General features: G+C 42.4%; 1 protein-coding gene across 1 annotated transcript; it reads right to left on the bottom strand.

The window, feature by feature from the left end:
* Positions 1 to 1,594: 1,594 nt before the first annotated feature.
* LOC114882383 lies at positions 1,595 to 6,763 on the bottom strand. Its single transcript, XM_046289935.1, has 4 exons — positions 6,307 to 6,763; positions 4,067 to 4,406; positions 1,974 to 3,963; positions 1,595 to 1,693 (listed from the first exon to the last, which is right to left on the bottom strand). The coding sequence occupies exons 1-4, from the start codon at positions 6,761 to 6,763 to the stop codon at positions 1,595 to 1,597; spliced, it is 2,886 nt and encodes a 961-aa protein (XP_046145891.1).
* Between the last annotated feature and the right edge of the window lie 6,281 nt (positions 6,764 to 13,044).

Below are 13,044 nucleotides of genomic sequence, written 5' to 3'. Positions count from 1 at the left end.
CATCCATTTCCTCAATGGCTCTTAGGCAAGAAGTGCAGGCTATTGCGGGTCGTATTTCTGCAAAACTTTGTCTGCATGCTATGCAGGTGGAATTTTTTATGGCCAATTCTTGTTTCACAAAGTGATGCTTGCCAATGTGCATCCATTGCTCATGGACTTCAGGGTGTGCTCTTAATGCGCACTGGAGGCACATCCTACCCATTGTCGGATTAAAAATGTACACGAATGCTGGGATTGTGTCCCTGATGCACATTGCGTTAACCGCTGGTGTTTCTAGACGCATTGCTTTTCTTTAAGTATAAATAGTAGTTATTAGTATTGATAATTTCTTTTAATTTTAATTATTTTATGCTTACTTGTTCTCGTAATTCTTCTTTTTCTTAAAATTTTTAATAAACCACACTTGTTTCTGGTATTTTTTCCTTTTTACACTTCTAATAACTCTTTGCTCCGTTCTGTTCGGTAGCTGCTGTACAGTGGCGTTCTTTTTAGAGTGCTTCCACTTGCTTCCAACGGTTTTTTAGATTTTCGTTAGTGCGCATGCGTGTGTTCATGAACCTAGTTGATTTTTGCATCGATTTTCACGTTTGATCTATGTTGCTGATTGGTAGATAGGCCCTCTTTAGCCTATCTTTATGAACGATGCGCTTTTTATTGGGTCCTATTGCCAATTCTATGTTATTTGGTTCTATGTTTCTAAGTATAGTGTATGGTCCAGTGTATTCTTTTTCAAATTTGTTTCTTCTAGGCGGGTTTAATAGCATAACTTTTTCACCTGTTTCGTAATTTATTGGTCGAATTTTCCTGTCGTAGTAGTGTTTTTGTCTGTGTTTTTCTTTTTCCAAATTCGATTTTGCTATTTCGCGTAAATTGTACAGTGTTTGAATTAGTTTTTCAATATATTCGGGGTATGTTTTTAAACTATCAATCGGTTTGACACTTGATGGTTGTCGAGCTTTCTTTCCGAAAATTAATTCATGTGGTGTAAATTTCGTTCCTTCGTGGATGCTGGTGTTATAGGAGAACATTGCTTGTGGTAACCATTCATCCCAATGTTTTTCCTTTGAAATATAATGTTTTAAATATTCTATTAAAACGTGATGATTTCTTTCTAGTGACCCATTTGATTGAGGATGGAATGAAGATGTTCTGTATGTTTTGATCTGGAATGTTTTGGCTAATTTCTTCATTAATGAACCAGTAAAACATGTACCTTGGTCTGTAAGTATGGCTTTTGGACTACCAAATTTGCATATAAAGTTTTCTGTAAAAGCTTTTGCTACTTCTTCAGATGTGGTTGATATTAAAGGTATTGCAGCTGAATATTTAGTTAAATTATCCTGGATGGTGAGTATATAACTATTTCCTGATGTAGTAATTGGTAGTGGTCCTAATATGTCTAAAGATACTTTGTCAAATGCATCAATAGGGGTGTCAGTGATGACCATAGGTTCTTTGTTTTTCATCCTTACTAATTTTACTTTTTGACAACTGATGCAGGTTCTAATATAATCAGTGATTTCTTTTTTCATGTTCTTCCAATAATAATTATTTCTTATTCTATGGTAAGTCTTTTTTATTCCTTTATGTCCTCCTACTGGGCTTTCATGGTTTTCTTTAATGATCTGTATTCTTTCTTCTTTAGGTGGTGTGATAATGGTTCCTTTACATAATGTGATGGAAATGTTTGATTCTGCAAAAATTACTTGTAGGAGTTTATGTAATCCTTTTAATTCAGGTATAGAGCATTCTTGAATTTGTCTTTTATGGAATTCTTGATAAAGTATTTTTAGTGTTTTAGGTAGGTCTTCTCTTGATTGTGTTACTAGGCCAAATATTTCTTTATTCTTCTTTTTCAAATGTATGATAATTTCTTCCTGTTGAGGTATGTGTATTTTTATTTTTTCTTTTTGTAAAAATTCTCTTGATTGATTGTCTATTGGTTTTCCCTCTTCATTTAGGAATACAATTACAATCCCTTTCTTCATCCAGAGGTGGTCAGTTGTCTCTACTATTTTTGATGTGACTGGTAGGTTGCTGATCACTTTTGGTGGTGTTATTTTATGTGTGGTAAGTTGGTCTTCTTCTTTAATAATTTTAATGGGAGTTATAGGTGCTGTAGATGTACTTCCTAAATCAGTTTTTTCTTCCTTTTTCAGCTCTGAAAATTCTTCTTTGGTTCCTAAAGATGCTCTTTTTGTTCCTGAAGATGCTTTTTTTATTTCTGAAGATGCTCTCTTTGTTCCTGAAGATGAATCTATTTTGGGTGGCTCTCTATATATATGTTTGGGTAGAGTTATTCCCTCTTCAAAATTTTCAATTTCATCACCAATTATTATTGGTTCATGTCTCCTTTTAAGTGGTTTAGGAGGTTCAGAAATTAGTTGTTTTTTAGGTAATTGGTGAATTTCTACTGTGATTTTTTTCTCGTTCGGTCTTCTCTTTTTATATTGTTTGTTTGCAGAGCTTGATGTTTCCTTTTTCCTCTTCCTGTGTTGTTGATCTTGGAATTCATCAGTATCGCAATATTCTGATTCACTGGAAGTAGTATCTTCTTTTGGACGTTTTTGATGTTGACTGCTGCTTGTTTTATGTGGTCTTTTGTGGTGTTGTGTAATTTTTCCCTTTTTTATTTCTCTCTCAGAATCAGATGAAGTATCTCGCTGGCGAGTAGAATATTGGTGTGTTGTTTTCTTTCTTACAATACTTCTTTCGGATTCGGAGGAAGTATCTCTTTGTCGTGTGACATGTTGATACGATTGTTTTTTCTTTTTTGTCTGTCTGTTTTGTTCTGAAGATGTGTCTCGGCGTCTTGTTGGATATTGATGCGTTTCTTTTTTCTTTTTGACTTCTCTGGAGCTTGATGATGTTGTTGGTCTCGGTCTTGTAGGGTGTTGATGCGTTTCCTTTTTTTTCTTGTGTTCCCTAGAATCGGATGTCGTCGATGGTCTAGGACGTGTAGGGTATTGGTGGGTTTCCTTTTTCTTTTTGTACTCCCTAGAATCGGATGTCGTCGATGGTCTAGGACGTGTTGGGTATTGGTGGGTTTCCTTTTTCTTTTTGTACTCCCTAGAATCGGATGTCGTCGATGGTCTAGGACGTGTTGGGTATTGATGCCATTGTTTTTTCTTCTTAATTTCTCTTGATTCGGTAGTTGAAGTAGTTGCTCTAGGTCTCGTAGCATACTGGTGCCATTGTTTCTTCTTTTTTACTTCTTTTGAATCTGTAGTAGAGTGTTTCCGTTTTGCTTGAATTGGTAGTGTTACAATAGGATTTCGGGATAATGCGTCGGCGTTTATGTTTTGTTTTCCTGGTTTATATTTAATTTCGTAATCGTATTCGCTTAGTTTTAGTTTCCAACGCATTAATCTTGATGCGGGATCTGTTAGATTATGCAGCCACGTTAATGGTTTGTGGTCTGTTATTAGATAAAATTTTCTTCCATAAATATAGGGCCTAAAATGAGTTACGGCATATATGACTGCTAGTAATTCACGTTCTGTAGCAGAGTATTGGGTTTCTGCCTTGTTTAAAACTCTTGAAGTATATGATACTGGTTGATCTTTTCCGATTTCGCCTTGGCTTAGTACTGCTCCAACGGCGATTCCAGATGCGTCCGTAGTGATGTTGAATGGTTTTGTGAAATCTGGATACTGAAGAATTGGTTCCTCGCATAATTTATCTCTGAGGATGATGAAGGCTTGTTGTTGCTGTTGCGTCCATTCGAATTTTTGTTCTTTCTTTGTTAAATCGGATAAAGGTTTAGCTATTTTTGAAAAATTCTTGATAAATCTTCTGTAATATCCGCATAAACCAAGGAATTGCCTAATATTTTTAACTGTTTTTGGAACTGGAAACTCTTTGACCGCTTCTATTTTCTTCGGGTCAGGCTTCACTCCATTTTCTGTGATAATGTGTCCCAAATAGGCTACTTCCTTCTTTAGTAGCTCGCATTTTTTCCGGCTGGAGATATAGATTTGCTTCTCTCAGTCTTGCCATAAGTCTATTAAATTTTGTTTCGTGTTCTTCTATTGAACTAGCATATATTACTATGTCGTCAATATACACGAATGCTTCAACCCCTTGTAGTCCATCCAGAACGTTGTTCATAAGCCTTTGGAATGAACCTGCAGCATTCTTTAAACCAAATGGCATTCTCTTAAATTGGAAGTGTCCAAATGGTGTCGAAAATGCTGTTTTGTGTTTATCGTCTGGATGCATGGGTATTTGATGGAAGCTAGACTTTAAGTCGAATATTGAGAAATATTTTGCGCTTCCCAATTGATCTAAAATATCGACTATATTTGGCAATGGATATGCGTCGCTAATGGTTTTTTCGCTTAATTTTCTGAAATCGATAACTAATCTCCATGATTTATTTCCTTGTGTATCTTCTTTTTTTGGTACTATCCAAATTGGAGAATTGTAAGATGATGATGAATGTTCGATGATATCTTTCTCTAATAATTCATTGACTTGTTTATTTACTTCTTCTTTTAGTGCTTGCGGGTATCTATATTGCTTTATATTAACTGGAGCTTCGTCGGTTGTAATTATTCGATGAAAAATTTTGTTTGTAGCTCCAAGTTCATCTTCGTTTAAATAGAATCGATCAGCGTTGTTTGAAATTAAATTTTTTATGCTTGATTTTTCTTCTTTATTTAGATGTTCCAGGCGAAGTGATGTAAATAGTGTGGTTATGCGTTTAGTAGAGTCTGATAGTGTTTCTTCCGGCCGGTCCCGTTGCCTCTGCCTCCCGACTGCTCCGGTTGTCGCCCTTTCCGAATAGCTCCCGCCGTCGAGCGCCCCCGCCGGGCGTTGGACATCGGAGCTGCCCCAGAAGGCCCTGCAGGAACGTCGTCGGCTGTGGCTGGTGGCACCGCGCCCTGCTCTGCCGTCGTAGTCGCCTTCTTTTTCTGCACCCGCTTGGCCGCTGGTTGCGGCGTCGTCGGTTGTGCCGCAGGTCGTCTCCCTCCAACGGTTATCTTGGACATCCTCAACACCTTACGAAACCTCGTAGCACAGTCACCCTTCCGTGTTTTCGATGCACACTCGACACCTCTGCGTATCCTTTACTCACAATCACCCTGGCGTGTTCTCGACGCACACTTGACACCTCTGCGTATCCTTTACTCACAATCACCCTTGCCTGCGTGGCCTTTAACTAATAACTTATCCCACTTTTCCGGTATGTTAGTTCCCGGGTTTCGGCACCAAAAATATTGTACTGTAACGATAGATTAGTTATTCCTTCGTGACGTGTGACATGCAATGCAATGTGCTTTTTGGAGGGCCTCCTGGTTTTCTAGCGCGGACCCCCAAGAGTGCCGATCGGAAAATATACAGGCACCAATCAGAGCCACTCTCGCGTCTAATTGGCGCGGCTCCAGCCGCGATTTCGTGCTGCGTACCGATCTCTAGTACCGAACCGTCGCTATTCTTTTTTTCTCTTCTAACGGATCCCCAACGCGCTGAGTATTTCCAAACCCTGTGGCATGCCCACAAATCTCCTTCGATTGCTACTGATCTCGCAGACAGCCTTCCGGCCACAGTACGAGCTAGCTCATCTGTGTCCGGTTCTTACCTTTCCCGAGCAGCTTGGGCTCTCGGTGCTATGGTAAGGGTCACCACTCCCGGGCAGTTTTGTACTCCCGGTATTACGGTGATGTTTGCCACTCCCGAGCAGTTTTATACTGTCGGTGCTACGGCAAAACGCACGGCCACAGGTCTCCCTGTGCGTGAAAAGGCTTCTAGGCATGGGCGAACCCATGCACTACTGCATTGGATCCAGTGCTCTCGAAGGGCCGTGTACCACCCTGAAATTGTCTACTAGGCTTGGGTGATTAAATATGCTTCTCTGTGGCTTTTGTAAATAAACATTTATTTCAACACGGATTTTGTCCGCAACAGTAAGGTTTAATATTTCTTTTACCTTAAACATACTTCCAGATATATCTTGTAAGAAAGTAACTGCATTCAATTTCCACATGTTTTTCATTATAACCTATACCTGTCAAACGTTGCACATAACCATTTGACCTTATCGTTAGATATATGTAATCATATACTTTAGCATGCATACGCATTCAAATAGCATAGGAATTTAAATCGACAAACAATACCAACATCTGCCGATTTCGAAAGGCGATGATTATAAAGCATATGGCGTCCAAATGGCACGAATCCAAATGGCACGACGTTCAAACGGCACGGCGTCCAAACGGCACGGCGTCCAAAAGGAACGCGTCCAATCGGGACCGTCCAATCGGGGGGCGTCCAATCGATCGGCGTCCAAGTGGGCATCACTCCCATTTTTGATGGGTTCCACGGGAAGAGGATATTTCGACCCCTCGTCGTCAGCGAGTTGCAAGAGAGTGCGCACAGCCAGATACGGTGCAGCTTTCGTCCCGTAAGTGACCGTGGTCAGCTGGTACTGCGTTTCCTTCTGTGTGTCATCAAGCCAGAGTATCTGCTGCAAGCTCCAGTCATCTGGATGCACCTTGATTTGTCGGTACATCTTCGTGACTTCAGTTGCAAACAGATGTTTGTATCTGCGTATCCAACTGAACAGATCTGCGATATTCAGCATCAGATTTGGACCAGTATGTACATGATCGTTCTGCGAGTATCCTGATGAAGTTGAACTGGAGCCATTGAAAACCACACGCAATGCGGTGGTCGTGCTGCCCAACTTCAGAACGCCATGATGCGGAAGAAGGTACTGAAACGGACTAGTTATTGAGTCGTTGTTCAGTGTTACCATATGACCAAGTTGCTCATGCTCGAACATGAACTTGGTGTACGGCTGATTGTACTGGGCGTCCTTACTGAGTCGTCTGAGAGTCCGTTAAAGGCAATTTTGCGCGGTCTGATACGAATTGCCAAGTGCTCGAGGATGAAGTTTGAGCGGCAATCGCACGATGTATCTTCCTGCGGAGTCTCTTGATTGCGTGGTCTTGAAATGATCTTCGCACTCTTGCTCGTCTGGGGTGAGCAAGGGTGCCGTGTTCTGCGGTGGCTCTTCCTGCGTCCAGAAGTGGCTGAGTAACTCACTCAACTGGCGATCAGTATTATTGACTGTCACCTGATGAGAAGTTCTGCGAATGGTCTGAGAGCCCTCGAGGGGCCCGATTACGAGCCAACCGAAGATCAAAAGTAGAGCGATCAACGGTGTTGAAATGTTCCGAATAATGTTTGGTTTGATGACTTGCCCGTATGCGTCGGCTCCGAGAATGATGTCCACCGGTCTGGATACGAGAAATTGAGGATCTGCGAGATTCAATTCCTCCAAATGCGATGGCAGTGTTACGTCCCACCTGACGGGTGGTTCTTACTCTGTTACTCTGATCTTTGGGTTCTGCCGATTTAAACGCTAAAGCGTACCTTGACCTTCCTTGCGGATAATAAAGGATGCAGGATAGGGCGTTTAGTAATTGTCGATACGTGTATGGGTTTTCAATATATATATATATTCTCGTTTGTCGTTACATACCCTTCGGTGACTTCAGATGTTGTACGTCACTCGTTCGTTCTTGTATTCACTCACAGTTCATTCACTCGAGAGGTCTCGTTTTACGCTATGTTCGCGGTTCGGACGTTACACTAGACTCGCGGCGCGTGGCTACGACTCGACCTTGGAGATACAAGCGGTTGGTGGTGGTCCTGCACAGCACACGGGTGCACTCCTGGACTTGGTCCAATTATGAATCTGCTATCTCAGATTGCGGCGATACACTCGTGTTGAACCGTCGGCCGAGCACGTCGTTGATGATCTTCCTGGTTTCGAGTAGCCTTGAACGCGGATCTACTGCGGGTCGCGAACGGACAGAACTTCGGTCCTTGCTTTACGCTATCACGGAACTGGCGTACTTGCGTTGCACCGATAACTTATACTCCCAAAAGGGGAGTAGGTCACGCTCTTTGCTTGCGAAAACCTGCAAGCAAAGGGTTTTCGCCATCGCATTCCGCAAGTTCCCTGATTTCGTATCGCGGTCGTCGCTAAGCGAGAAAACGCTGATGGTTTGCGGATTCCAGAGCAAGACCTCTTTGGAATGGCGAAAGACGAAAATGGGTTATAGCTAGGGACGTAACAGCAGCGTTGGCTGAGATGGTGGTTCCGATGGCAAGCAAGTAGTCACATTTGTGAGCACGTGTGCTTGAACGGTGCCTGACAGTGGTCTGTAGTTGGAATGGAGGGTAATATTGACCACTCCATCAGTCTGCGAGGTCCTTGCTCCACCAACTCCGTGGACATCCAATGAGGAGCGTTTTCGTTTAAGTCTAAGCTGACTTACTGAAGACTCTGAAATAAGAGAAACTTCAGAGCCTAAATCTTCCAGAATTCTTACTTGCTGCGTTGCGAGGTCAGTGTGCACTCTTGCGAGTGCTGTTGCTAGAAGTGTGGTCCGTCGTATAATGGCTGCGACGTCTCTTCCGGCACTTCTAAAAGCGGGGTCGCCGTGGTCGATTCTTCTTCCGCCTTGCTGGAGCGGGCCGAGCTATCGTGCGAAGTCGGTGAGGTGTCATAGAACATAAATGTTATACAACATAAATAGTAGCAAATTTAATTTCCTACAAAAAAGGTCTCTTAACATTTTGCCATAACTCGCCCCGCTTCCGAGATATTTGCAGATTTACCTCAAAGAAAGGGGCGTGACGCACATATTCCGAGATATTTCTTCTTCTTCTTGTTCTTCTTCTGCACAGCTGCGCTGGAAGTGGCATTTACAGCTGGGAATAGTGAAGAGAGCTTAGAATAGAGCAGACTTACTTCAAAGAAAGGGGCCACGGTGTTTCTGCATCTTTATAACGTGTGTACGTGTACGAATTTCGCCCATCAAACTCGTACGAATATCTCGGTCGGTAACAGGGGTCAATAATCCCGTCTTCACCAAATAAGTAAAAGTAATCGCTGCTGCGCTGTCTAACCACCGATCCGAGCGCTCGCCAATATTAAAACTCCTAAATTCGAACCGTTATGGCATTAATGCGAAAGCAATTCAGAGAGCGAATATCAAGCGACAACAACGACCAAGAGCTTTATCTTTACTCGAGTTTAGAGCATTCTTAAATTCAATTCAGTGCCTTGCACCGCGAAGTCTGTGTATCGTGGAATCCCAAATTCTAACACAAGTGTGATTTTTGTAGTGCTTAATTCACGACTCATTGTGTAAAAATTATAAGTTATATACAATTAGTGACCGCTAAGCTGTGTCGTTCATCTTCTCCTCGACGCCCACGTCTTTGAAAAGACGGAATCCACGCCTTTTCAAAAAACTCTAATTCTCACCGAGAACACATTATTTCTAATGTGGATATAGTAATAATGATATTGTTATTAAATGTACAGTGATCTGTAGGAAGGTATCAGTATATTACATTATATCTAATGTAGATATACTAATAATGATATTGTTATTAAATGTACATTGATCTGTAGTAACGAATCAGTATATTACATTATGTCGAATGTAGATATACTAATAATGATATTGTTATTAAATGTATAGTACATATCTAATGCAGATATAGTAATAATGATATTGTTACTAAATGTACATTGGCGTTTCCGGTGACTGTGTGCATGGTCAGTGTGAAAGGTGTGTAGAGGTTTTCAGTGTTGAGTAGCGGAATTATAGAAGTGAAAAGGTAGTAAAGGAGAGTGGTGGATACAATTTGCAAGGTGCTGTTTGAGTGTGTAGAAAGAGTAGTGAAGGGAGTAAGCAGGTGAGGAAGAAAATTAAGTGGGAGTAAAGTAGGGTTAGGGTTAGCAGCGGGCACGTGGGTAGGATGGATACGTGGCGGGTGAGTGGCGCCGAGCGACATTGGCGGCGTGTAGTGTAGAGCGCGGGAAATACGTACGGCGTGCGAAAGTTTAAAGTAGTTTGCGGTAGGCTAGGCAGTAAGGAATTCTGGAGAAGGAGATGGAAGGAGATTCAATTGCGACAGGGAGGGCAGGGAATGATGAGATGGAGGGGAACAAAGTGGTGGAAGGGAGAAAAAGGGGGAGACCGACAAAGGTGGAGTCGTTGAGTAAGGGGAGGAAGGGGAGTTTCGGGAATACAGAAGATTTGTTAAGTAAAGGGAAAAGAAAAGAGAGGGGTATGGAGGAGGAGAAAGATAGTGGGGCGGAAGAGGAGATTTTTAAAAGAAGTAGAAAAGTGGAGAGAACTCCAGAAAAGGTGGGAATAGAGAAGTCAGAGTTAGAGAGAATGTTAAAAGAGATGAGGGAGGGGATGAGAAAAGATATTGGGAGGATATAAAGAAATTAGGGAAGGAAATGGACGAAGGGAGAGAGGAACTGGCAAAACAGCTAAGTGAGATGAGGGAGAGTTGGGAAAGAGAACGGGTGGAATTATTGGGGAAGATAGAGGTGTTAGAAAAGAAAGTAGAAAGGCTGAAACGAAAGGAGAAAGAGAGTCAAGGATTGGGGGGAAACGAGGAGGGAAAGATAGAGTTGGAGAGGAAAATGAGGGAACTAGTAATAAGAGTAGACAAAAAGCAGAGGGTAGTGAGAAGAAGAAATATTATAGTAAAAGGAGTGAAGGTGGATAGAAAGGAGGATAAAAAAGTCATAAAAGAGATATGGGAGAAAATAGGGGTGAAAGAAAGAATAGAAGAAGTAAAAAGGGTGGGCAGGGTGAATAGGGAAGGAAGAAGTATGATGCTAGTGAAGATGGAGGGAATGGAGGGGAAGAGGAAAGTAATGATGGCAACGAGGGAATTAAAAGGGAGACACGAAAGAATAGAAGATGATCTGACTACGGAGGAGAGAAGGGCGAGATGGAAGATAGAGCGGGAAGCTGAAAGGGAGAGGAGGAAGGGAAAGAGAGTACAAATCGGGTATATGAGGATGTGGGTAAACAATAGAGTGAGAAGATGGGATGAAATAGAGGAGAAATGGATAGAGGATCAGGGAAACGTGTAAAGAGGGGTACAAAACAGAGAGGAGAGGAAGAGGAGTGCGTGAAAGGAAGAGCAAAAGGGAGGATAGGAGAGGATAGGAGAGGATAGGAGCATGTACAAGGTGGCTTTTTGGAATGTGGCTGGTTTGAAGAATAAAGACAGGGGGTTTTGGGAGGGAATCAGAGAATGGGATGTAGTGATTATGTGTGAAACGTGGATGGGCAGAAGGGAATGGGAGATAGTAAAAGGAACGGCGACGAAAGGGTATGTTTGGGAAGTACAATATGCAGAGAGGAGAGGAAAGAAGGGAAGAGCGATGGGAGGGATGATCATTGGAGTGAAGGAAGGAATTAGAATGGAGAAGGATGAAAAGGAGGGGGAGGAAGAAGGAATAGTAGCACGAAAAGTATGGCTAGGGAAGCATGTATGGAAAATAATAGGAGTGTATGTGAATAAAGATCTGGAGAGGAAGATAGGAAGACTGAGGGAATGGATGGAGGAAAAGGAGAGGGGGGTAAAGGTCATAGTAGGTGGAGAATTTAATGCTAGGACAGGTGGACAAGGAGGTAGAATACAAGAAGAGGGGAAAGAGAAGAAGAGTTGAGAAGATCGAAGGATAAGAAAGTGAATGGAGAGGGAAAGAGATTGTGTGAGTTTTTGGGAGAGTTGGGGGTGGCAGATAATGAATGGGGACATAAAAGGCGATGAAGAAGGAGAATTTACATACACAGGAAACGGTGAGTCGGTGATAGATTATGTAATAGGTAATGGGTAGACGAGGGAAAAAGTAGATAGATTGGTAGTAGAGGGGAAAGTGGATTCGGATCACCAACCAATGGTGGTATGGATAGAAGGAGGAAAAAGGGAGGAAAGAATGAATAAGGGGAAGGGAAGAGGGGGGAGAAGGAGAAAAGGGTGGTGGACGGAAGAAAGAAGGGAAGAATTTGCGAAGAAGTATGGGGATGGGGAGGGTGAGGGAAAGGAAATAGTTGAAGAATGGGGAGATATAAAGAGAAAAATAATAGGGATGTTAGAAAGGATGGAGAAGAAGAAGGAGAAAAAGGAAGGGAAAGGGTGGTGGGATGAGGAGTGTAGGGAGATGAAGAAAAAGGTTGAAGAGGAATTGAAAACATGGAAAAGAGAAGGAGGAAGTGGGGAAAAATTTAGGAGGGCGAGAAATAAACTAGGCGCGTTGTGCAAAGAGAAGAAGAGAAGGGAAAGAGAGAGATGGGAGAAAGAGATAGAAGGGGTAAGAACAGAGGGAGAGGTGTGGAAGATTGTCAATAGAGGAAGAAAGCGAAGGAAGAGAGTGAATGAGGAGATAGAGATAGAGGTGTGGGACACCTACTTTAGAGGTGTATTAGGGGGAGTTAATTGGAGGGTTAGAGGTGAGGAGCGAAGAGGGGGAGAGAAGGATGAAGAGGAGGAATTGAGTAGAGAGGAAGTATGGGCAGTAATAAAAAGGTTGAAAGAGGGGGAAGCAACAGGAGGGGACAGGATTCCGAATTAAGTATGGAAGTATGGAGGGGAAATAGTAAGAGAGAGAATATGGAAAATTTGTAATAGGGTATGGAGAGGAAAGGGTTGGCCAGAAGACTGGTCGGAGGGGGTGGTAGTGCCCATAGTTAAAAAAGGAGAAGGAGCAAAGGTAGAGGATTATAGAGGGGTGACGTTGACGCAGACGGCGTATAAAATATATGCAGCAGTGTTAGCAGAAAGGCTAAGAAAAGAGATAGAGGAGAAAGGGGCACTTCCCCCAAACCAGACAGGATTTAGGAAGGGAATGGGGACAATAGATAACATCTATGTACTGAATTATTTGATAAACAGACAGTTAGCTAAAAAGGGAGGGAAGATGTTGGTGCTATTTGTGGATATGAAGGCAGCGTTCGATTCAGTAGATAGAGAGGTGTTAGCAAGGTCAATGAGGAAGGCAGGGGTAAGAGAAGGGCTAGTGAAGAGATGCGTGGAGGTTTTGAGGGAAACGAAGAGTAAAGTGAGGGCGGGGGAGAAGGAAGGGGAGAGCTTCTGGACGAGTAAAGGGGTAAGGCAGGGTTGTCCTTTGAGCCCAATTTTGTTTACAATGTTGCTACCAGACATGGAGGAGGAAATGAAGAAAAGGAGATGGGGGGTGTGAGG

This window comes from Osmia bicornis, unplaced genomic scaffold, assembly GCF_907164935.1.
Source record: "Osmia bicornis bicornis unplaced genomic scaffold, iOsmBic2.1, whole genome shotgun sequence".
Classification (NCBI taxonomy): domain Eukaryota; kingdom Metazoa; phylum Arthropoda; class Insecta; order Hymenoptera; family Megachilidae; genus Osmia; species Osmia bicornis.
Note: the sequence above shows the minus strand (reverse complement) of the source record. Positions and strands in the feature narration are given on the sequence as shown.